The 22,605-nt window shown below is 43.0% G+C and overlaps 3 protein-coding genes across 9 annotated transcripts; 2 read left to right on the top strand and 1 right to left on the bottom strand.

The window, feature by feature from the left end:
* Positions 1-4,157: 4,157 nt before the first annotated feature.
* Positions 4,158-11,018, bottom strand: CCDC32 (coiled-coil domain containing 32). Of its 5 annotated transcripts, none has more exons than XM_068944297.1 (4): positions 10,975-11,018; positions 10,298-10,553; positions 7,950-8,106; positions 4,158-5,955 (listed from the first exon to the last, which is right to left on the bottom strand). In XM_068944297.1, exons 2-4 carry the CDS (start codon positions 10,542-10,544, stop codon positions 5,817-5,819), a joined length of 543 nt encoding a protein of 180 aa, XP_068800398.1. In that variant the 5' UTR covers positions 10,545-10,553; positions 10,975-11,018; the 3' UTR covers positions 4,158-5,816. The 5 variants fall into 5 exon arrangements, with proteins under 5 accessions (XP_068800398.1, XP_068800397.1, XP_068800395.1 ...); XM_068944296.1 differs by lacking the exon at positions 10,975-11,018 and adding an exon at positions 10,840-10,923; XM_068944294.1 differs by lacking the exon at positions 10,975-11,018 and adding an exon at positions 10,788-10,878.
* LOC104141477 (protein-L-isoaspartate(D-aspartate) O-methyltransferase) lies at positions 10,947-18,005 on the top strand. 3 transcript variants are annotated; one of them, XM_068944291.1, is made up of 9 exons: positions 10,947-11,089; positions 11,596-11,765; positions 12,665-12,769; positions 14,700-14,731; positions 15,231-15,335; positions 15,962-16,082; positions 16,748-16,833; positions 17,075-17,244; positions 17,565-18,005. In XM_068944291.1, the coding sequence occupies exons 2-9, from the start codon at positions 11,651-11,653 to the stop codon at positions 17,575-17,577; spliced, it is 747 nt and encodes a 248-aa protein (XP_068800392.1). In that variant the 5' UTR covers positions 10,947-11,089; positions 11,596-11,650; the 3' UTR covers positions 17,578-18,005. The 3 variants fall into 3 exon arrangements, with proteins under 3 accessions (XP_068800392.1, XP_068800393.1, XP_009669099.1); XM_068944292.1 differs by lacking the exon at positions 10,947-11,089 and adding an exon at positions 11,098-11,344; XM_009670804.2 differs by lacking the exon at positions 10,947-11,089 and adding an exon at positions 11,144-11,535 and having other exon boundaries at positions 11,612-11,765.
* A 321-nt stretch (positions 18,006-18,326) lies between these two features.
* Positions 18,327-21,985, top strand: RPUSD2 (RNA pseudouridine synthase domain containing 2). The gene is made up of 3 exons (XM_009670831.2): positions 18,327-18,773; positions 19,282-19,578; positions 20,320-21,985. Exons 1-3 carry the CDS (start codon positions 18,393-18,395, stop codon positions 21,109-21,111), a joined length of 1,470 nt encoding a protein of 489 aa, XP_009669126.2. The 5' UTR covers positions 18,327-18,392; the 3' UTR covers positions 21,112-21,985.
* The last annotated feature ends 620 nt before the right edge of the window (positions 21,986-22,605 follow it).

Genomic DNA, 22,605 nt, shown 5'->3' with positions numbered 1-22,605 from the left:
CAGAAGGCTCTTAAAAGATCATTTTAGATGATAAATGGGAGTTTGGGCATGACAGCAAAATAATGAATTGCTTATTGGCTGGAGTACGGTATTTCTGTCCCTGAGTCGGCTAGAGGCTTCAGCTGACTCTGGGCCCTTTTCGACTGGACATCGTTTAGCTGGGGAGGCTCACCAGGATCCCAGGGGCCCCAGCAAAATACTTGATTCCCGCTCCATCTGGAGGTGGCCGTACCCCATCATTACTCATGCCTTGGGCCACATCCAGGGCAATCCGGCTTGGTATAAAGCTGCATAGGTGGTACTTGGACATGCTTATGCTGGAAGTAAAAAGAAAAGAGCCTTTTCTGACTTAATATTTACTGCTTCCAAAGAGCTGTAGGATATATCATTCTTGCGAGCGGTTTCTGTATGCATTAGTCATGCAACAGGTCATTTTTTTGGAAATAGTTGCTGGTTCTAGGAGCTGACAGGGCTCAGCACCTGAGAAACATCTCTACAGGGAGCAACCAAAGCAAGAGCACCAAAAGCCACTTCTGGAAATACCAGTCTGAGGTTTGGTGACCTTCTCTGCAAAACGGCAATCACAGTGCAGACCTTCCTCCCGTAGTTTTCATTCCTAATATTTTTTTCAACACAGAGAGCCTGCCTATTAAAAAGCAGAACAGAAGTGCAGAATATTATTAGCCTCATTACACAGTGCTGCCAACTCACTCTCTAATCAGATTGATTTCATCTGTTTAAGTACACAGTGAACTACCTCCTTGCCATGCCTTGGCTGGTAGGAGTTCTTGGGAAGGCGAATAGTGACAGGAGACCTGGGAGGATCACGCTGCCATGAATACATTTATCAGCCTGCATCAAGCATGGATAAACAGAGCCAGCCTTGATGTGTGCAGTCATGCTGCCAGGTACCGCTTCCCACACGGTCCCGTTTCCTCATTTTTCCGGTCTTCCCACCTGCTCCTGGCTTCACGGATACCAGCGAACCCTGACCTCAGCGGTGTGCTAAATTCATGCATTGGCTTGTACTTTGTAAGTATGTTTAACAAATGTTTAGAGCAGGTTATATTCCATAAAGAGATGCTAATCCGCCTCAGCCTCAACCATTGCTTTTTTTTTTTCTCTCTCTAGTCACGCACTGGTTTAGGTGCTGCTTTCAACAAAAATGTGCCTCAAGTTACCTGTTTTCCAGTCTCCTTTTTCCTCCTTCCATGCATTTCTTTCCTTTCTGCATGCTGCCTGATTTTGCTGCGTTAGCCTGCCAGTTGTTCTGGCCAGTAACAACCACAGAAATGGCTCTGACTTTGCTCCGAAGAGACAGTAGTAGCCTTATTGTCTGAGAATCCCCTTTTCACTGTATTCTGCACCATCTTAAATGCAAATTTTTGTAAGCCTGATGATGATGATGACATGCTACAATGCTATCCATATTTCTGGGCAGTTTAACAGGGTGGGAAGATGCTGTTTCATGGGGAGATAAAGTGAGAGTGTTGTCAGTAAAAAGGTACTAGCCAAGCTGGCTAATATTTCATTTGTAATTATTAGTTTCTCATACTCTAAAAATCATCTTTCATGTTGCACAGTACGGTCTTTGCCTTTGTGTAATAGTCTGAACACGATGCTTACACTCAGTGCTACTGCAGACCAGCCTGTGCCTATTGACAGTTTGTTTTTTCTCTGTTGTTACACCACTGTCAACTGCTCCTCTTTGTTGCTGTTGTTTTGATTGGCACATCTCCCAGCATGCATATTATTTCCACATATAGAAAGGCTGATGTTGCTGTACAAGCAAAAAGTCCCTAGTGGAAATGCTGCTTACACCAGCAAGTATTCTTTTGATTGACAGAAGCTAAATAGCTCTTTCTTTCCCTAGAATAAACCATAACAGCTTAAAGCAATTTCCTTGCCGGTAGAACAACATCTAGCAGTCTTACCCCAAGACGGACTACTACACCTACTAGTCTTACACCAGGTGCGACATTGCCTGAACATATCACACCTTTTCTCTATATTCACAGATGAAACTTTGATCATCAAAGATGATTTTGAGATCATCAAAGCTTTTAAGGGCATTAACAGATGAATGCTCATTACTCTTATGATGATTTAAGTATAGAGCAAACCCAAGACTAATTTCTTCTAGGACAATGTGTCCAAAGGGTGGGCAATATGAAAGCTCCTTGCTAATATGTCATTGTCTTGGTCCTACACTCAGATACACACACACGCATATCCCATGTGGGGTCAGATGTGCCAATTAGAAGATGAAAACAGAAGATGTCAAGCCCAGGATCTGACCAGCCATAAACATAATGAACACGCAGCCTGTTCCCACTATGGCCGAGGGGATTTTGGAGATCTCAGGGAAGAAATTAGCAAGGAGTGGAACAGGAATCACATTAAGTGTTGCAATATTCTGGATCCAACCCACAGAGACTAGATGAGCCAGCTCTGCTTTGGTCTGGCTCAGTCTCTCATATTAGATTCAGACTTGATCTTATACAGATTTCTCCTTCAGAGTCCATGCATTACACTAAACACAGTCCAGGTATCACTTTTCTTCCTTTCCCATGTTTTTGCTGGATTGCAATTAAAATATGTCACACTATAAAAAATAACATAATTCATGATGTGATATTCTGTACATTTTGGACTTTTTTGCACAGCTAGGACTGTTGAAATTGTTCAAGCTTAAGTTTCCTATTAAGTGGTTACTATTTTCCCTTATCCCCAGGCAGCAGGTATATTTTCTCATTTGTATATAAATGCATATGACAGTTTTGATTTTGCCCTCCTGTTTACTTATGTTGAGTCAAATTTCTGTGGTTAATATACGCACATAAGGATTTTTACTATATTATAGTGCATTCAATGGATTTGGTCTCCTTCCTGAAGTTACATAGGATTAGACTATTCAAGTGTAAATGCTTCTTGATAATTAAAGTGTAACTAGCTAAAACTACATATAGTTCGCATATTTATAAAAGTTTTTTTAATCTTTCATTTGTTCTTAAGCTGATACATCAGTTCTCAGCCCTACTATTTACATCTTAATTGAGCTATCTGAGCCAGATAGCTTTCAGAGCACGACTGCAAATTGATAGGGCTTGATCTATTGCTTGATCTGAGTGCAGTCTCCAATTAAATGCCAATCTCTAGGCACTTATGTTTTGTAGGCTTAATTCTCTGCTGAAAAAAAAAAAAATTCTGCAGTGTTTCAGGACCTAATTTACTGTCTCATGCTGACATTACCACTCAAAAGCCATGAACAGACAAAACTGGTATTTTTTCCTGACTGGGGTCTAGCATGACAGCCTAGCAAAAACATGCTACACTCTGTCCTTCACTAGTTCAGCTTTCTGGGCTGTCCCAAAGCTGGTAGGTGGCGCTGATAATGCATCACTGGAAGCCAAGAACTGATTGACATTGCAGATGCAGTGCTGCTCCAAGCCTTCCATTCATGGAAGTGGACTCCCTGTTGAAACTGAATGAGGTTATTCTCAAAGGTCTGTTCATTATCCACTGAGATGGCCAGCAACAGTTTTTCACTCCTTCCCCATCCCATAGCATGTTTGACTTGTTCTAGCATCAGTCTGCTCGATACCAATTTACACATGTATTTTTTTAGTGAAAGCCACTGAATCTGATGATAATTATCACTACCTACTCCGCAGGTATAGCAATACATCTAACTCTCTGCCATCCTGGAAGAAGGTGCTTTACAAATACAAAAGGGCAGAGATAGCTAGTCCTCCGTGCTATGTTTAAACAGATCCTCCTTCACAAGAGGATACACAAAGAACAACCAAGAAAGTCTGGGATCTTGGACAAATAAAGGCAGATGGCCTTCCCTTTTTTCAAACACCTGTACACGAAGAACAGAGATATAACTAACCTGCAGAGGATCTACATATGTCTTGACAGAGTATCAGTGCAAGTTCAAAGGTTTGGTAGGTTTGTATTCTCTATGGAGATAACAACTCTTCCCAACTCCTTTAAATGAAATGGTGAGAACTGCTTTCTCTAAGCTCCCTTTTCCAAAGGGAGCAAAGGCTTTACGGACCTAAAACTTTAAGTGTTTCGACACTGTTATTTTGAATACACTTCCCGTCCCCCCCGCCCCACCAACATCTTTAATGGGAAGAAACAAAATAGTATAAAGCATCTTCACAGCCATTTATAATCACAAAAAGGAAATGCATTGACTAGAAAATAGCCTGGTTACAGAAAAAGAAATTACATCTTTCTCTCTTTCCATATACTATTTCTGGTAAATACTCAAAAGTGTTTTCATTACAGCTTGATAACACAGGTGGGAGCTATGGTATATACAGCACTGTATCTGAACGTATAGCAAAGCAGGAGACTTATTTTTAGAGATAAATTGATATGGATATTTTAAATGTCTCTTCTGTCTTCTTTTCAAGACGAGGAAAAACCCTCCAACAAGACAGAATTGTTGCCATTCAGATGATTCCCCTTATTCCTCAAATCTCAAAAAATGTGTTTGTCCTAATGGAGAAGGATACTTGTATAACTACATGAGTGTGACCTTTGGTGAATGGTAAGGTTGAGGTAGGCAGTTACACTGACAAAGCTGACTGTGCAGTCAAACCCCAAGTCACAGTACTCAAAATCATATGCAGAAGTAGCAGAGTAATAGCTGTCAGTGAATGAGACAATAGCACCATTTGTAATGAGACAGAAAACAAGGAAGATATATCAAGGAGCCGGTTTAAAAGAGTATTTTCACACAGATACATAATGAACGAGATGAGTCTAGTCTGCATAAACTACTAGAACTATCCCTAAAATTTCTGTCTAAAGAACTTTATCCATCAGAAGATGTAGGCTGCTTCCCTTTACTGGTCTTTAGTTGTTTGATTAATAGTGGAAAACAACCCTCTGTAGAGCTAAACAGGATGAAAAACAAATACATCAGAATACATTTAAAGTCAGACAATTCTGTACAAGTTTGATGAAAACAAGCTATTTGTAGCCTCCCTGGTTAACACTAATTTTCCCGATACAGAATCTCATCTGTCCCTTCCTTGGGGAGATTGAAGGAGAGAAGAGAAATGGACACAAAGTGACAAAAAATGCAAAATTACTCCCCCTCCAGTCTATTCTACAATAGAGAGTTTAGATGACCAGTAAAGTGGGATATGCCAGGAGGGTACATTACAAGGAAAGGAATGTTAAATAGCCTTCTGTAGTTATCATTTCAATGATAACTTCAATGATAACATCTATTCAATATTACAATGATAGTTTCCTTTAGGATTCCAAATTCAGACAAGTAAAAAATATCTGTCCTACTCCAGGAATAGCTCAGTGCCAGTTCAAACAAATACTGAGGATTTACAATAAACATGACTGTGCACTTTGCAGGAAGGAAAAATATGCCCAATTTCATAACAAAAGGGTACAAAGCAGGAAGAAGAACTAATTCAGCAGTTTATCTGTTCTATTCTAGGCCATAATGTTTTCTGATGCTTCTGAACCGCTTTTTTGTTCAATATTTCTCTTGATGAGTTACAAACAATTCACATTCAGACTGGAATGATCAGGTTCTACAGGCTGGGAGAAGATCAAGGTAGGATTTCAGTTCAGCATATACTGCGTCACAGGCATTTCCCTCTTGTAAATAACAATCAACAGTCACTGTTTCTGGAGGTCCACAGCTCTTTTTTTTTTTTTTTAACTGACCAGTAATTGGCACTTTCCCTCAACCCCATCCTATTATTACTGTAACTGCATACAATTTCATTAGGGTTTGGACAACAGGCAGCTGTGTGGCATGGCTGGCATGCATCTCACTGCTCTGCAGCTGGAGGTTCTTCCTCAGTCTCCTGCTTTTCTGGCTGTGATTCTGGAGGGATGAGGTACTGTACCTCTTCAGTACTGATTGCCACTTTATCAGGATGCAGCCATCGCTTTAGATGTTCCAGCGTGCTGAGAGAAAGCAAAGTTAAACATAAAATACCAATAAAATCTCACAGGAACATTTAAAAAATTGTTATAGGAATCCTCCATATATATTTCTTTCAACTTTGTAGACAATTCTATTGCCACCAATTAGGTCTATCACAGAACTGATCTGTGTGACGGAGGAGCAAGCACAATCTTTCACTCTAAGAAAATAGAAATGTGGTCCTTGACACGCCCCTGCAACATCTCCAATAATGTGTTTAAAAGTCAGGACGCCAGCCAAAAAGACGACAATTCAAAGTGTAAAAAACATCTTGAAACAGCACTCAGACTGTTTTATTGTAGCTAGGCTTTTTCAGCTACGGCTGGAAAAGTTTTATTCTCTTGCTGGTTTTCTTGAGAAAGATAATCCTTACTTGGTACATTATATACTTTACTTTAGAAAAACTTTAAGATTTCTAAAGTACTAGTTAGTCACTGTAGCCAAAGACTAAAATTCAAGTTTCAGCTTTCTGGACTGGAAGTAAAAAGCTAGCATTTAAAAAAAACAAAAAAAACAAAAACTGGTAAATGAGGATTAGGAAACAGAAACAAACAGGAGCCCCTAGGAAGCATGTATACAAAGTGTGACCATTAATCTTTGCTAGTAAAACTAACACAAGGTTAAGGAAAAAAAGTGGTATGTATACTTCCTAGAATGCTAACCATACTATGGATACTATACATACTTACATACTAATATATTTAGTATCTTACAGCCTATTTCAATAACTGGTCTCAGAGGAACAGATCTACCTTTTTTTTTAATCTAAATGCAGCCTACAACTCTAATACTATAATTCTGAAATGTATCTGTACATGTGTGTGTGTGCATGTATGCGTATGCTCACCTTCCAAAAAGTGTGATTCAAGTCACTCAATCCTTCCTCAGTGAAATAAACTTTCTTGCTCTTTTACAGAAGCAGAATTTCACATTGTAATGTCCTTGGAATTATTTGTGTGCTTAAAAGCTAGGGACTTAAGTACTTTGCTAGATGGGAATCAAATAGCTCAGTACCTCTCAGAAATTACCTCTACCTTCATATAGTCAAATTCTAGCAAGGAAAATTGTTCATGGACAACTTCCCCAGCCCTTAAAAGCATTTACAGAATAGAAAGAGCACATAGGTCTGCAAAAATCTGATTTTTTTTTAAATATAAATCACATCCAAGTTAAATGGTTGCAGAAAAAACTCAAAAATTACTTATTAACATGATTATTTTTCATACTTAAGCTCTAAAACTACCTTAAGTACTTTCTTCAAGGGAGAAAGATAATCTTTTCAGTGAGAAGCAGTCATGAAAAATGTCAGCTCAGAAAGGAAAGATATTGAGAACATTATAAGTGACTGAGAAACTGAGATTGCTAAAGAGACTTTCATCTTAATTCATGCATCATATGCAAAAGGATAATGGGGGAGAGAGCAAAAGAATTGTAAGACAGGCACTGAATGAAAAGCCAGCTACTCAGGAGAGCTAATTCCAGGACTGGTATCAACCTGTAAAGAACTTCAAAAGAAAAGGTCCTACTTGCATATGAAGCAGTGCCTAAGTGGGACTTTACAAAGATGCAGGGAATGGCCTAGGCTTCATTTGTAAAAATAAGATTTAAAAAAATTGAGACACTTTAAACATTCCCTACTCCAAATGTAAGAAAAGAAATCATCAAGTAGGTTCCTGACGCCAGATCACCCCAGTCTGAGGGACTCCATCAGTGAACAGCTTCGGAAGTTCAAACTGTAAGTGTTCTATGTATTTTCCTCTGTGTGAGTGCTAAGCAAATGGTAATTATCAACCTGTTTCAGAAAGGCTGTGACGATCTTAGCAAAGTTGCAATGAAGTATTATTTTTTGTCATAATGTCCTAAAACAATTCCTGGCCAGAACTTATTTTACTTTAAGAAATAAAGTCTGATCTATTTGCCAATATAGATGATTATGCCTGAAGTGGTAATCCTTCCTTATCAACTTGCTTATTACCTCTCATCAGATTCATGTCCCTCGACATAAAATTCAGACTCAAACTTCTCCTGCAAGAACCTGTCCCAGCATTCCTTCTTAGCTTGGGAAAGAGTACGCAGCATATCCTTGGAGGTCACCTCTTGAGATAAGCCTTTAATTCTCATCAGTCTTCTCTCTGTAAAGAGGCAAAGAAAGGGTCTTTCTTCTGTTTTTCTGAGGGGGGAAAAAAAAGAGGTATCTGGACTTTTAAATGAAAAAGGTTAAATAAAATACTGGAAAAATAACTGACTTTTAAATACAACTTAACCTTGAAGAGTTTAAGTCTGCTTGACTATTTCTCACATATAGATGTTTGCATTTTTAGTGACACATCTGAGAAAATAAGACCTATACAGTCAGTTCTCCACCGTATGGCTTCTTATTGCTTCTTTCACCATTAAAATTCAATTTCAATGAAATCACATAAAAGGGTACAGAACTTACAGGTAGTAAGACCCCAGATTTCCATGCAAACTGGCATGAGATAAGTCATATTAACAGTTCTGTGAATTCCAAATAATGCCCACACTGAGAAAAAAATTGCAGCAAGTGCAATAGTACTATTAATTGGATATCTCATAACAGAATTTGATATTGCAAGTTTCCCAGCCACAGCGGACAATGAAAACAGACTCCTTCCAGACAGAGGGTAATCCAGCTACAATACACTATGCTGTAAGAAAGTAAATATCATGAGTTCTTCCAGTTAAAAAATCCCACTCTAATACACTTCTTACATTGGGTCAGGTATAGACATGCACTCAGTTTTTATCAAGAAGCACATCATCGTAAGCTGAGCTGGGCTAGTTCACAATGTTGTGGCCCAGCTATAACTCTTTTTAGAGGTTCCCTTGTGTAACATAATTGAGCTGTCACCAAAAGTCAAAACTGTGGCTCCAAAAATTCCCAAGATTTGAAACATCACATCTGCCCTAGCATATTCATACTATGATACCATAACCACTAATCCTGGCTATGTACAAACCCAGAACAAGTTTGTATTTCTGATGACTGAGCCAGAACACATAGGAGAATCCTCACACTAGCTTTATGTTTTCATCCTGGCTGTGAGAGGTCAGACCCAGAGCTGATCTGGTCTGAAGCCTGCTGATAAAAAATAACCAATAGTATTTTCTGAACCAGTTGGAACTGCAACATCAAGCAATAAAAGAGCAGCAATTTGTGGCACCTTTGATCTGATATTAAGAGCTCTATTTAGTGTACAGTGAAGCAACAGTCTAAAAACAATAACTGGGGCAAAATGGAAGCTCTGGCAGGAATAAAAGCTTAAAAGACCACTTCTGCCATCCTGTCCCCCTTACCCTGGGCCTGTACAACTCCGTACAACTATCTGTGTGGCTGCACTGCAAGTCAGACTGCAAACTGACTCAAGATAAAAATAATTCCTCAGAGGGAAGGAAAGGGGGAAATAAGAGAGACAAAAGAGTATTTTCTTATGACTGGAAGGAGTGGCAGCCCAATACCATTGAGGGCAAGGGGACCTCAAAGGCTCCTCTTAACAGGTAATAAGAGCATCCTGCAGCTGAACATGGATGGATATTGAGGCCTCTGGTGGGAGGATGAAATCCTTAAAATAGGGCGGCTGAGTCCATGGCCTTACAGCCAAAGGCTGCTACTCTTAACTGTGCTAGGAGGTTGGCTCCAGTAACGGTAACATTATCACCCCCCTATCAAGGGTTTCAATTAGCTGTTACACTGTTAACAATCAATTTATGGCTTTGCAGATTATACAAGAATTAAGAGAATCAGACCCCTAAGAAGAACTGCATAATCTGTCACCTTAAAATAGAGAATCTAGCAAGCATAATTGGGGAAAGCATCAGAACTTTCTTTCCCATAATCCATTTTTCCCTCCCCACAAACACAACCTCAGAAAGAAATTTCACTTTTCTCTCTTTGCACTCAGAAGCATCTCCTGAGGCTCCATAAAACAACGGGACAAATACTGGTAACACAAAAACACTAAAAGCACTAAAATGAGTTCAGAACACATCTTCCCTCCCCAAGTCAGGTAGAGTCGAATTACAGGCTGCTCAAAGACAGCAGTGTCCCCACCCCACTTATTTTGAGCGGATAAAAATCCATAAATTCTTTGGTTTATACTTGCTAAGGAGTTCATTTCTGTGCCTCAGCTGAAAAGCAGCAACAACCGCCCTCGTTTCCACCAATACACTTGCAGTAGCTTGGTCTAAGTCCGATGACCTTCCAAGCAGAGGTGTGAGCACCATCACAGCAGCCGCATAAGCGGAGCCACAGCTCTCCTCAGGCACCTAGGCAGGTGGAGCAATCAGGGCCTTACCACTCACCTAAGGACGCTAAATATATCTCCGAATCATTCAGGGGTGCCCAGGGCTTCGGATTTATATTTTTATGGGAAGAACCATCCAACACATCCTCCAGGCTTCCTCTGTCGGCATAAGAGTCCATGAAGGAATCCGTAAAAGCATCACCAGCGTCCTTCTGGTCTGGGTGGGGCAGGCACGAGCAGATCTCAGCCCAGAGGTCTTCACCGGACCTGGCGACCACCGCGTCCACGCTCTCGATCATTCTCATCACGCAGCCCTGCGGGCAGAAATAAGTCACGAACAGCAGGACTCCTCTCCCTCTCCCCCCCCCCGGCCCCTTTGCTCTCTAGGCTCCTTAAGCGACCCTTCTCGTCACCGCGGTGCCCCCGGCTCTCGGGTCGCCTCCCTCTGCCCCGTCCCCCCGCAGGCTGCGGCCACTGCCGCCCCCCCGCGGCCGCCGAGGCTCGGCTCGGCGCCAAGACCCTCTTCCGCGGGGCGCTGGAGGCCGCACCCGCCCTCAGCCACTGATCGGTGCTTGTAAACGCGGAGCACCCCGCAATGACCTCTCCCCCCGCACCGACTGGCACCCAGGCGCAGCCAATCAGCCGGCAGCGGGAGGCCGCCTATTAGCCTCCCCGCCTAGTGGGGGGCGGGGATATAGGGGCGCGGGGGTGGGGGGGGGGGGGAGCGCTCTTGACTTCGCTACGGTGTCATCTTGGAGAAGGGCGGAAGTGTGTCTGCCCCGGGGGGCGGTTTTCGCTGTTACTCGTAACGACAGGCTGGGGGAGGCGGAGCTCTAGTGTGGCTGCGCAGGTGAGTGTAGAGACGTGCAGCCGTTACCGTTGCCCTGTTCTTCCCGGAGGGGCTGGTGTCGCCGGCGTTCCCGCCGTGGGGAGGGAGGGAGGGCGGAGCGGCCCGGCCCGGCCCGCCTCACGGTGCCCGGGACCTGCCCTGAGCTGGGGCCGAGCCCTCTCGGCCCTGCTTTACGCAGCAAGGCCGCGGCTGCCCTGCTTAGGATTGCTGGGGGCTTTTGGAGGACTTTAATCTTGCCCGAAGGAACCGCTTTAGGTGTAATGCGCTGTTTGGCTTTAAACATGGAGTGCTGTAGCTAGCTGGTGGCTGCTTGTTTCCAATTCTTGCATATAATCAAGTCGGAGGTGCTGATTTTCTGGGGCTGATAACTTGTCCCTTGGAGCATGCAAACTCTGCTGTGTTTTGAATAGTGTAATAAGTGTGAGTTCAAATTACAGTGAGAAAAGGTGAGGTTTTGGGGTGTCAGTCAAGCAATAACCCCCCCCCTTTTTTTCTTTCATTTGAAGTGCCTATCTCTGATAGACAGGCCAGGCCTGGAAGGCCACTGTGCGTTTCTGTGGGATGAGGTATCTGCTGTACTGTGCTATATTTACACTCATGGGACTGCTGTTTGCAAGGACAATGGCCTGGACTTCAAGTGGAAAGACGCATCGTGAGCTAGTCAACAATCTGTACAGTGAGTAACAACACAAGCTCCTATTCCAGGCAAATGTTTAAAAACGGCTGATAATTTGTTATTACTTTAGTGTAAAGGTATTTAATGTTATGCAGTGACAGACTGTAATGCTGTTCATTCCAAAGCGTCTGAGCTGATAACTGCCTGGATTTCAGTATTTGTCCCAGTCTGAACTTATTCTATTTATAATTAGAAACAAGATGTTATGCTAGAAGTAGCAGGAAAGACTATCTGTGACCTTCCTTCTACTCCCCCTGAAGTGATAAATGAGTAGCAACTTTTTTTAAATGCTGCAGAAGATGACATCACTGTCAGCCTGTAGAAGCTGAGCTTCTGTGCAGTCTGTCACCTCTAGATAGATGTCCTGGGATTGGAGTAATGCTTGGTGTTACTACTCTGTGCTGGACAGCATTCTGGAGCGTGCTTAAAAGTGGCTTTGAATTTCCTCTGCTGCTGAAGCCATGCTGGTCTTCCCCTGTAAGAGTTCCCTCAGAGATGAGGAATAAAGGAATGATGAATGTTTCTGCAGTCGTTGCTCTTAACTTCAGTTCATCTACCCTGCCGATGTTCCTTAAACCTGGACTAAAGTTTCCACTTTCAGGAGTGAAAGCGTGACTCTACTTATCTTTCATTACATTTGACAGTCACAGAAATATTGTGGTTGTAACTAACCATTCTGTGTAGGAGGCTATGCTGATGGTTGAGACTATCAAATGATTTCATTCTGTGTACCAGAAACTGAAAAGCATGCACCTTCAGTTCTGCTTTTTGTCTGTTCTCAGATCACTTATTTAAGGAGCTTTCAGTTTTACTGCTAACTCCCTGAACTGTGTTCCCTTCTGAATCTCTTCTTGCTATAATCCTGAGGACTGTCTCTTCTTTATCCCTCTTTCTTCCAGAAAAAGGAATAATTAAATCCCAGCGGGTCTTTGATGTATTATTGGCTACTGACAGAGGTCACTATATCAAGTATTTCCCATATATGGATTCTCCTCAGTCTATTGGTGAGTAACTTAAGACAAGGTATCATTGCTTTTATGGTGTTTGCATTGACTATGCTAGTCACAGTGAAGAGAGGCCTGAGATGGATTGGCGGGACTGAGTTCCCCATGCTAGACGTTCTCTCCTCAAAACAGTGACAGAATTTTAACATGACTCAAGTAAGATCAACTTCCATCTGTATTTCAACAGTGGGATCTGTTACCTGTTGTAACTGCCTTGGATCTACTTGTGAATTCCATCAGAAGAATTGAATAAGCACCTGCCTGTAAAAGGCTAGAACTTGCACTGTATTCTTCCCACTATCCTAAAAGAGAAAGCATCTTTTGAAGAATGATAAGGACAAGTGGAATAAAGATTTTTTTTTTTTCTGTCCAGCCTTTGTTAGTACATTCTTTCTTGCAGAGCTGAGAAAGCTGTTGGTTTGAGTTGTAGGTGCGGTGAACGCTCTAATCTTACTGACTTTAGTAGGAGTAATTATGGGTATTCAGAACAACTGAACAGGAGCCTGTGAGGTGAGGCAAAAATACTTATTTGGAAAACGGAGGAGAGTGGTTCCTCTTCTTAAATTGTGCTCCTGTCCCACTGAATGGGATGCCAACCCTCTGCATTCAAGGATTTTTCTCACCCCCACAAATATAAACATTATGTTTTATGTATAGAAGCATTCTTAACAAGGGTGGTAAATACATTGTTTTTATGCTTTGTTTTTGGTTTTCCCTTTCCATGCTTTTAAAAAAAAAAAAATCAGTGTTTCCCTACCTGATGCACAATCCCAGGTATCCTCAGAAACATAGTAATGATTTTAGATCCAAAACTTACTTGAAATAATACAAGAGCAAGAAATATCAGACTTTCTCTCAGCACCATTCTTCTAATATAAGTAGTAATAGAGATGAAAAATCCTGAGATGTGCTAAAACCACACAGAGCGCTACATCAGACTTCAGGGGTTTGATTTTTAGGAAATTTTTTTGATTGGTTAGACAGTTTCAGGGAAGGGTGGGTCCTGCTGTTTTCCCTTGGGGATTCCTGGGTTCTCAGGAATTGCTGTCTCTTGAGAGTGGATGCAATTTGCATTTTCTTTGTTCATATAAGCTGTTGTTAACTGTAGATTACTTAAGTGAAAATGATGCAAGTATCTGATAATATTTCAGCTACATATGGCATGAACGTGTTCAGAACTAAAACTCAATTTCTCTATAGTCTGTGGTCATGGTGTCAAAAGGCTGGCTGCTATACCCTTCTATTGAAACTCTGAGGCTCTCAGACTTGGAAATTATCCCCAGAGTTGGCTATCAGTACAGAAATCTTAGTTTTCTGCTGAATGTCTCAGCAGAAATGAGTAATGTTTCTATGCATGTGTTCCACAGAAAAAGCAGATGGATACCCCTTACAACTCACTTCATTTCTAGCTCTGAAACTTGTCCGCAACTGTGCCCCAGCTTCGTCATCTGGTAGCTTAAACAGTTGTTTTGGTGAACAGGTATTTTTGGCTTGATATCAGGACTGTTCTTTGGCTCTTCTTACTTAACTGAAGCAAAAGTAAATTCCTGCCAGTGTAGAGGAAAGATCTATATAGCTTTTCCAAGTCCAAAATATTCACTGATTGCTGTGAATCATGTTTATGGAGTGGAAACAAAAGTAAGCTATGATAGCTGAAGAGCATTTTGATGAATGAGGCAGGAGAGCTTTGGAGGTTGAAACAGTTTGGTACTAAGCATTGCAAAGCTATCTTGCTCTCATTAGCAATCTGACAGATGGAAATTTTAAGTCAGTGCAGTGCTTTAGTGAGGCAAGAGAAGAGCCTTTTGATATTTTTAGCGGTCTGGAAAGAAGAATAAGAAACTACTTACATTGGAGAAGATGATAATTAATTGGACATTATCACCTTCATTCTTACCAGCATGTAACTTTGTCACTGGTTTCCTTTTAGGATACAAGGCTACAATCAGTGCACCGCATATGGTGAGATGAAACTTTCCACTTTTAATGGAAATGGAGGGAATTGGTTTTTTGGGTTTTTGTTTTGTTTTTTTACTTAAATACTATAATAAAAAGGTGAAACAGGTCTCCTGTGCATGATTATTGTGCTTGTTTCTTTAGACACTGTACACGTGAGGCTTTTTTATGCTCAGGCAGGAATTCTGTGTTACTGGCTAACCATGAGTGTTGTCTTGTTTTTTGCACGAGACCTTTCTCCTATTTCCTATCCTACTACTAGAACACTTCCCAAATGCTGTTCTGCAAAAAGTGTTTCTGATCAAACACTGGGACTTCACTTTGAATGTGTCAGACAAAATGTAGGCATGCTGTATTTAAATCAGAGCAGATAATGCTTAGTGTTAAGAAACTAATAATTTTTGGAGGAAGCTAATAACTGTGTAAATGGCAGAGATATGTGAGAAATGATATGTAGCTTCATGTAAATGCGGTGCTGCACACCTTCTTGTAACTGTCTACACAGCATGCCCATGCCCTGGAACTGCTGAAGGATCAGCTTGTGGAAGGTGCCAAGGCATTAGATATTGGGTCTGGAAGTGGATATCTTACAGCTTGCTTCGCCAGGATGGTAAGCTGAGCACAGGGTGTCATTACTAAGTAGTAATGTATATCACGACAGGTAGCTTGAACAGGCTGTCTGTCTTTTCTTCTCTTACCAGCTCTCAGTAAAAATAAATACAGTGATTTTTGGAATGTAAATGGATATTGTATCTGCCAAAGGTTGTATATTAACTCAGTCCAGATCAAGAGGCGTGTATTAATATACTGTGCAAGCCCATTGTAGGTTCTGTTTCTTACTTTGTTTCCTAAGTAGTAGTAGTCTGTTTTCTAAACTCCTCAGTGCATTTTCTGTAATGCGCTAGAAAGCGGATTGAATTATCCTTCTTAGGAGGCTGGTTACTTAGTCAAGAACTGGGTCTGCCAAGGAAGCTGTCAATTCTACCAAATAATCATTTATTTGGAAATGAAGGAATACTAGGAATCCCCATATGAAATGCCTGTGTATCTGTTAAGTAGCTAGTATAACTGGGACTACTCCGCCTTAAAACCAAGGTGGCACAGGACTTGTACCTTGGTCAAAAATGCTGCTTTTAAATTTCTTCCTGAAATTCTCCAATACCCATGGTAGATTGCCCTATAAAATGCATCCCTGTACATATAGCATAATGTATGTTTGCTGTTTTTTGTTTTCAGATGGGCCCAACAGGGAAAGCTGTGGGTGTAGAACACATTAAGGAGCTGGTACATGAATCCATCAGAAATGTCCAAGAAGATGATCCAACTTTGCTCAGCTCTGGCCGTGTAAAACTTGTGGGTGAGCTATCTGGGATCTTCACGCTTCTTCCCTTCTGTAAATGTTCATTAGCTCTGCCTGTCTGCAGAACTCTACTCCTCAAAGCAGTTCTAGTTTGTGTTAAGTCTGAGCTGCTTGCCACAACGTTGCCTGAAACCATTGGCTAAGAACTGTGTAGTACTGATTAAGAACACTGTGGTCTGAGCAAGAACTGTTTAATGCTAGGAGTAGTCTTGCCATACTTTTATTTCTGAGTGTGTAGTGACTATTCAGGAAGAGATCCTCTTCAGAGGAGACTAGTTATACCACATGTGGCTTTCAGTGTATTTGAACAGGACTACACATACTCTTTTCTGGATAACTTGGGTCCATTTTTTCTGTACCTGGAATGGGAAGTCTGCACAAAGTCACCATGTTATTTAAAGGCCATCCTGGCTTTGACAATCGTTCTTCTAGCATGGTCAGGTTCCAGAAATCTCTTCCTCCTTTTTAGAAAGTAACCCAACACTATTTCTAGCAGAGAGGTCAGTGCTCTGATTTAGGAATTCCTGTTGCCATCACAAGCTTGCTACAAAATATTCATCTAGTTTTCCTGTATCCTTTCATTTGAAGACTTATTTGGGAGTAGAGTTATCTGCACTTTATCCAGCCTTACCTGATTCTGCATGCTTTTTCCCCACCTGTAGTTGGAGATGGCAGGCAGGGATACCCTGAAGAGGCTCCTTATGATGCCATTCACGTTGGAGCAGCAGCAGCAACTGTGCCGAAGGAGGTAAGAATGATCGTGTCAGATGTCTGTTGCAGTTGGTATCATCAGTACCTGTGATTAATAATTGGGGAACCACAGGAATCTTCCTTTTTCTGTGTGCCAGCTCTTTATATGAAGCTGGCAACCTTGTGCCTTTGAAAGTGTCATGACCTTCACAACTTGGCTTATTTTTGTTGTCTTTTTTGAGGGCGTGGGGGAGTTATTTCGTTTTGGCTCTGCTGATACGGATTTCTCTGCTTGCCAGTTGCTGAATGAATTGAAGCCAGGAGGCCGGTTAATATTGCCTGTTGGTCCCGAGGGTGCAAACCAAGTTCTGATGCAATATGACAAAACCAGCGATGGGCAGATCATCGAAACACAACTGATGGGTGTGATCTATGTTCCTCTGACAGATAAGGAAAAGCAGTGGCCTCGGTAAAAGTTTGCTCTCCCTTGAGGAATGTTTCTCCTCACAGCTGTCCCTGTGACCTTGCTTTCTTAGACTCCTGGCATTACTGACAGACAGATTTCTGGAATCCTAGCAGATGCTGTTTGTAAAAGACAGAAGAAAGAGGCTTAGCTGGTAAGGCACAGCAGGAGAGTAGCATATATCCTGTGTTAGATAGGGATCGCAGACTGAGTGCTCAGGCCTCTTTTGGAATCTGCCTGCTTTCAAAAACACTATCTATATTCATTTTTGTCACTGAGCTGAAGGCAAATGTGTGATAGTAACTGTTGGTTTTTCTTTGCCTCAGGGATGAAATCTGACGGATGGATATGTCTAAAGTGACCACAGAAAGCTCATGAAAGGGACTGTAGATGTGTATGGCTCTTTTTTTTTTAATGGAAACTTTATAAGTGGATGTGCTTGCAGTTCTCCTTTTGAAGAGCTTGTTACAGAAGCACAGAGAAAGAGGGTATTTCTCCCAGGGAACTAGAGCCTCTTGAAATGCACGTCTGGTTCCAGTCAGCGAGTTGAATCAGGGAAGTCCCATTATCCTCTTTGATAAACTATAAATAACATGTATTTACAGAGAATTTGCAAACCAGACAGAAATGCTTAAAACTCCACAATTGGTACCTCACTAAAAATACTCTAATACTGCCTCCTTCACCTAATGCTTGAAGAAAAACAAGCTGTAACTGATTTATCGAAGTTTAATTACAAGAGTGTGTTTTCTTCTCGACTACTTTAATCGCTGGTCATAACCCTGAACTCCTCCAACGCTGCGGATTAAGAAAAATCTCCTTCTCCGGCTTGTCGCACAGCCCTTCTCCTCCCGTGCCCCTTGCTTCTCCCCTCGGCGCCTGGCCGCTTAGGAGCGGCGAGGGGGCTGAGCGGGACGGCAGAGGACGCGGGTGCGGGCCCGGGCGAGAAGCCGGCTGTGCCGCCGCCGCCTCTCCCCCGCGCGAGCGCCGGGCGTTGACTGGGGCGGGGGCGCCTTCCGGCGCCGACCTAGCGCGTGGCGGCGGCGGGCCGAGCCCATTGGCTGCGGCGCCTCGTGGCGGCCGGCGCGGGGTTGCGCGCGGCGGCGGCGGCGGCGGCGTTGCGCTGGGCGCCCCGTGGCTGGGCCCGCGGCGCAATGACGGAGCCGCGGCCCGGCTCGGACCCGGGCGGCGGCGAGGAGGAGGCGGCGGCGGCGCCGCCGGCCCCCAAGAAGCGGCGGCTGGCGGCCGGTGAGCGCTACGTGCCGCCGCCGCGGAAGCTGAACTCGGGGGTGAGCTTCAGCGCGGCCCACTTCGCCGAGACCACGTACTACTTCGAGGGCGGCCTGCGCAAGGTGCGGCCCTACTACTTCGACTTCCGCACCTACTGCAAGGGCCGCTGGGTGGGCCGCAGCCTCTCGCACGTCTTCAGCACCGAGTTCCGCGCCCAGCCCCTCGCCTACTACCGCGCCGCCGCCCGCGCCGGCCGCCTCCGCCTCAACGAGCAGCCCGTGCACGACCTGGACACCGTGCTGAAGGTGGGTGCCCTCCCTTCCCCCCCGAGGGCCAGGTACAGCCCGGGCTGCGGGCCCCCGGAGGGGGCCTGGCGCAGCCTGAGGGTCGGGCACCTCCCGGCACCCTGGGGAGCTGCTGGTATGCCGAAATGGAAAACCGCAGGGAGCGTTTCCTCAGTCAGCAGGTTGCGATTAACCCCGTGGCGGTACTAAAGGCTGTGATGTTGAAAGGGAATTAGGGAAGCCTTATCCCAGTGGGGTCAGGAGTACATACATCTGTTCCCTGTGGCTCTGCTCTTTTGGCCAGCTGTACGGAGCCAGAGTGCCCTATAGCTTCCTGCTCAGCATCTTGAGAACATGGTAGGCGTGGCGCATGAATTTAAATGGGTTAACGTGCTGAATCATTGTACTAAATAGTGGTTTCTAGGATAATTAGGCTTTCATTTGCTCCCCAAGTTCAAATCTCTATTGTGCGTAGCCAAACAGGGTGGTTAGGTTGGGCAGACTCACTCTAATCACGTCTTTCTTGCAGAATAATGATTTTCTCAGGAATACAGTGCATCGTCATGAGCCTCCAGTCACTGCCCAGCCTATCCAAATCTTGGTGGAGGATGACAGCGTGGTAGTTGTAGACAAACCGTCCTCCTTACCAGTACATCCATGTGGCAGGTTTCGTCACAACACCGTCATCTTCATCCTAGGCAAAGAGCATAATCTGAAGGAATTGCATACAATTCACCGACTCGATCGCATGACTTCAGGAGTACTGATGTTTGCCAAAACTGCAGAGGTGTCCAAGAGGATTGATGAGCAGGTTCGGCAGAGACAGGTGAGAACTAAAGGTTGTGGGGGGTCTCTTTTGTGACACCTTCTTGAAATGGGTTTGGTCTAAAGTCAGCTACATTTTGGTCTGAACAAGCCCAAGTTCCCAGAGCAGCCTCTGGTCATCCTCATGTTCTTATTGCAGAAAGCATGGGCGGTGTCAAGAAGGAAAGACTGAGCAAAAACTTACTTGATTTTGATAGTGCTAAACTGAATGACTCCCTTCCCAAAGGGATTATGCTAACTGGCTTAGTTAGAGGGCAGTTTTAATTATCATTAGAAATCTGTCAGTCACTTAATACTTTCTTCAATTTTAAAAGATTTACAAGTTTTTCCTAATTTTTCCAGTGATTCTCAACCCGAAAGAACCATAGCTGAGGGGTGCTATCCTCTAGGATTTGCTGCAAGGCAGTGAAACAAACGTCACAATAAAGCACACTGAGAGATGACTCTTGAGTTTAAAATGAGGAAAATAGGCCAGGCTCTTACGTTTTCGAATTCCTATCTGGTTGGAGAACAAAGAAAGAGTGAGAGAAACTTGGGTTTAAATAGATGATTTTTCCTTTTTGCTGTTCAGCTTTGGGAATACCCAAAACTCTGGGAATAGCTTGCCTACAGATGTACTTCAGTGAAGAGGAAGAGATGACTAAATGGGATGAGAGTCCATGTAATGAGGATAGAGACAGTTTTCTGTTATGTTTTCTAAGGAGTTTTTCCTAACGCTCTTTTTTTTTGTTTCTCCTCATAGCTGGAAAAGGAGTATGTCTGCCGTGTGGTGGGGGAGTTTCCAGAAAACGAAGTGGTCTGTGAAGAGCCCATACTGGTTGTTTCTTACAAAGTGGGAGTGTGTCGTGTGGACCCCAAAGGGAAATCCTGCAAAACCATCTTCCAGAGACTCAGTTACAACGGGAAAACCAGTGTAGTCAGGTGTCTTCCACATACTGGCCGCACCCATCAGATCCGGGTACACTTGCAGTACTTGGGATATCCTATTGTCAACGACCCTATCTATAATATGAGAGCCTGGGGTCCTGAAAGAGGCAAAGGTGGCAAGATTGATAAAACAGATGAAGAACTCCTGAAGGCACTAGTAGAGGAACATCGTTCCAAACAGAGCCTGGATGTTTTAGGTATTTCAGAGGAGGACTTGAGCCCCAATGCAGAAAATAAAGAATGTGGTAATTCAAGTGACTGCATGGAATCTGTGCAGGTTGATCCTATAAATGGGAACTCTTGTCCTGCTGAGGACACTAAGGATCCAGAGAGAGGTGAAATACCAGCTTGTCTACAGAACTCTGATACCAACCTGGAAACACTTGAAAAAAATAAACAAAGTAGTTCGTGTGAGATTTGGGATGGGCCAGTGGGAGAGAAAGGTTCAGAAGAGAAGGACCCTTTATGTGTGGAGTGTAAAATTACAAGGCGGGACCCATCTCCTAAGGAGCTGGTGATGTACCTGCATGCCTTGCGCTATAAGGGAGCAGAATTTGAGTATTGCTCCAAGATGCCTGAGTGGGCAATGGAAGACTGGGAGGAATGACAGAGGAACTTTGACATCTATGGACACTGTTCTAGCATGGCCAGAAGAGAGTGTCTTGCAAAGACCTAAGTATGCTTGATAGTAAAAGTAACAGTTCTATTTGAGATAGGGTGGAAAAACTTGTTGAGGCCTGAGAACTGTTCTGACTGCTGATAGGTACTTAAAAGATGAGCAGGAAGTCAGGGCTACAATGCTAGAATTATGTTTCCTTTTAGTTAACTAACATTTCTGTGCAACAGTCATCACAATCATCACTTGGTATGCTTGAAATTCGTCTCCTCCCCTCCTGCTCCAATGTATTTTGGGTCTGTTTTCAGTTACCCACACAGATAAAGTGCATACACTTAAAATCAAGAGCTGATTTCCTTCCATCTTCATATGTAATGTTCTTGTATCTTAGAATAAGAACTGCTGGAATGTTGTTCCACTTCATGGATATCATGTCGTACAGAAAATTGCTTCTACTTTGATTTGTCAGGTTGTTTTAAAACCAAAACATTAAAACTGAGGACAAAATAAGGTAAAACCAAAGCACCGTGAAGCCGATTCATTCCTGGCAAGATAATTCTTGTTGAAGTGTACATAGCATTATGTTTTTTAGTGTATGGTTATTGTCTGTAATGTTCCCATTCTTCTGTTAGTGTTTCCATTTTTGATAGACTTTGCTTTGAAGTTACTCTTTCAGAATTCCTTCAAATAATTACTTAAGATTAGGAGCTGAAGGGTTGCTTCATCTATGCTTCAGTGTGACAATAGGTTTTAAAGAGAAACAAAAGCAGTTTTACAAACCAAGAGAGACTTTTTTTCTTTTCTTTAAGCACTTTGTAGTAATGTGTTTCCAGGATGATAAATACCACTATAGTTACTCTTTTCATCTATGTGTATAGGGTCATTTCTTGGCCTCTGAGTGAGTTGTTATAATAATTCTGTTTTAGGTTCCTTTTTTTTCTTATGCATTGTCAGTAGTAATGACCAGCTATAGTGACTGCAGCAGACAATCAGAACCTTTACCTGGGAAGAATCGTATTTCAGGTCAACCTGCAGACAGTGGAATCTCTCTACCTGTTGTTCTGCTTCCACAGCTCTGCACACCCATTTCTACATATGGTACTTGCACAGGGTTCTGCATTTCTAAAATGTTTAAAGAAACATTTTTAAAGATGTAGGAAAGTCTGGAGGACTTGGTGGTATTCAGTGGGTGGGGCAACAGCCTTGCCGGAGTGTGTTTCAGGCTCAGATGCTCTCTCCTTATGCTGTGTCCTAGGGAGCTCTAGCCATCTCAGCCCAGCAAGACACATTTTTTTTTTATACACCTCTTCTATTACCAGTTTGCAGTCTATTTCATACAGCTTATTGGAAGAAACCCTGGCTTCACAGGTGCCCATGAGTAGGGTGCTGGGGACAGCAAGCACTCCAGGCCTAAGGTTTGCCAGCCCTCCAGGAATGACTACCTTCCTCCTTGGCAAGGCCCCTAGAATCACTTATCAATATCCA

This window comes from Struthio camelus, chromosome 5, assembly GCF_040807025.1.
Source record: "Struthio camelus isolate bStrCam1 chromosome 5, bStrCam1.hap1, whole genome shotgun sequence".
NCBI lineage: Eukaryota > Metazoa > Chordata > Aves > Struthioniformes > Struthionidae > Struthio > Struthio camelus.
The sequence above is the reverse complement of the archived record's forward strand: the minus strand, read 5'-3'. Positions and strand labels throughout refer to the sequence as shown.

Coding starts and splice junctions, on each gene's coding strand:
- RPUSD2 (XM_009670831.2), top strand. CDS start 18,393: ATGACGGAGCCGCGGCCCGGCTCGGACCCGGGCGGCGGCGAGGAGGAG. Junction 18,774..19,281: donor ACCTGGACACCGTGCTGAAG/GTGGGTGCCCTC, acceptor TCTTTCTTGCAG/AATAATGATTTTCTCAGGAA. Junction 19,579..20,319: donor AGCAGGTTCGGCAGAGACAG/GTGAGAACTAAA, acceptor TTCTCCTCATAG/CTGGAAAAGGAGTATGTCTG.
- CCDC32 (XM_068944297.1), bottom strand. CDS start 10,544: ATGAGAATGATCGAGAGCGTGGACGCGGTGGTCGCCAGGTCCGGTGAA. Junction 8,107..10,297: donor GATATATTTAGCGTCCTTAG/GTGAGTGGTAAG, acceptor GCCTCTTTACAG/AGAGAAGACTGATGAGAATT. Junction 5,956..7,949: donor GGACATGAATCTGATGAGAG/GTAATAAGCAAG, acceptor GCTTTCTCTCAG/CACGCTGGAACATCTAAAGC.
- LOC104141477 (XM_068944291.1), top strand. CDS start 11,651: ATGAGGTATCTGCTGTACTGTGCTATATTTACACTCATGGGACTGCTG. Junction 11,766..12,664: donor GCTAGTCAACAATCTGTACA/GTGAGTAACAAC, acceptor TCTTTCTTCCAG/AAAAAGGAATAATTAAATCC. Junction 15,336..15,961: donor CAGCTTGCTTCGCCAGGATG/GTAAGCTGAGCA, acceptor TTTTGTTTTCAG/ATGGGCCCAACAGGGAAAGC.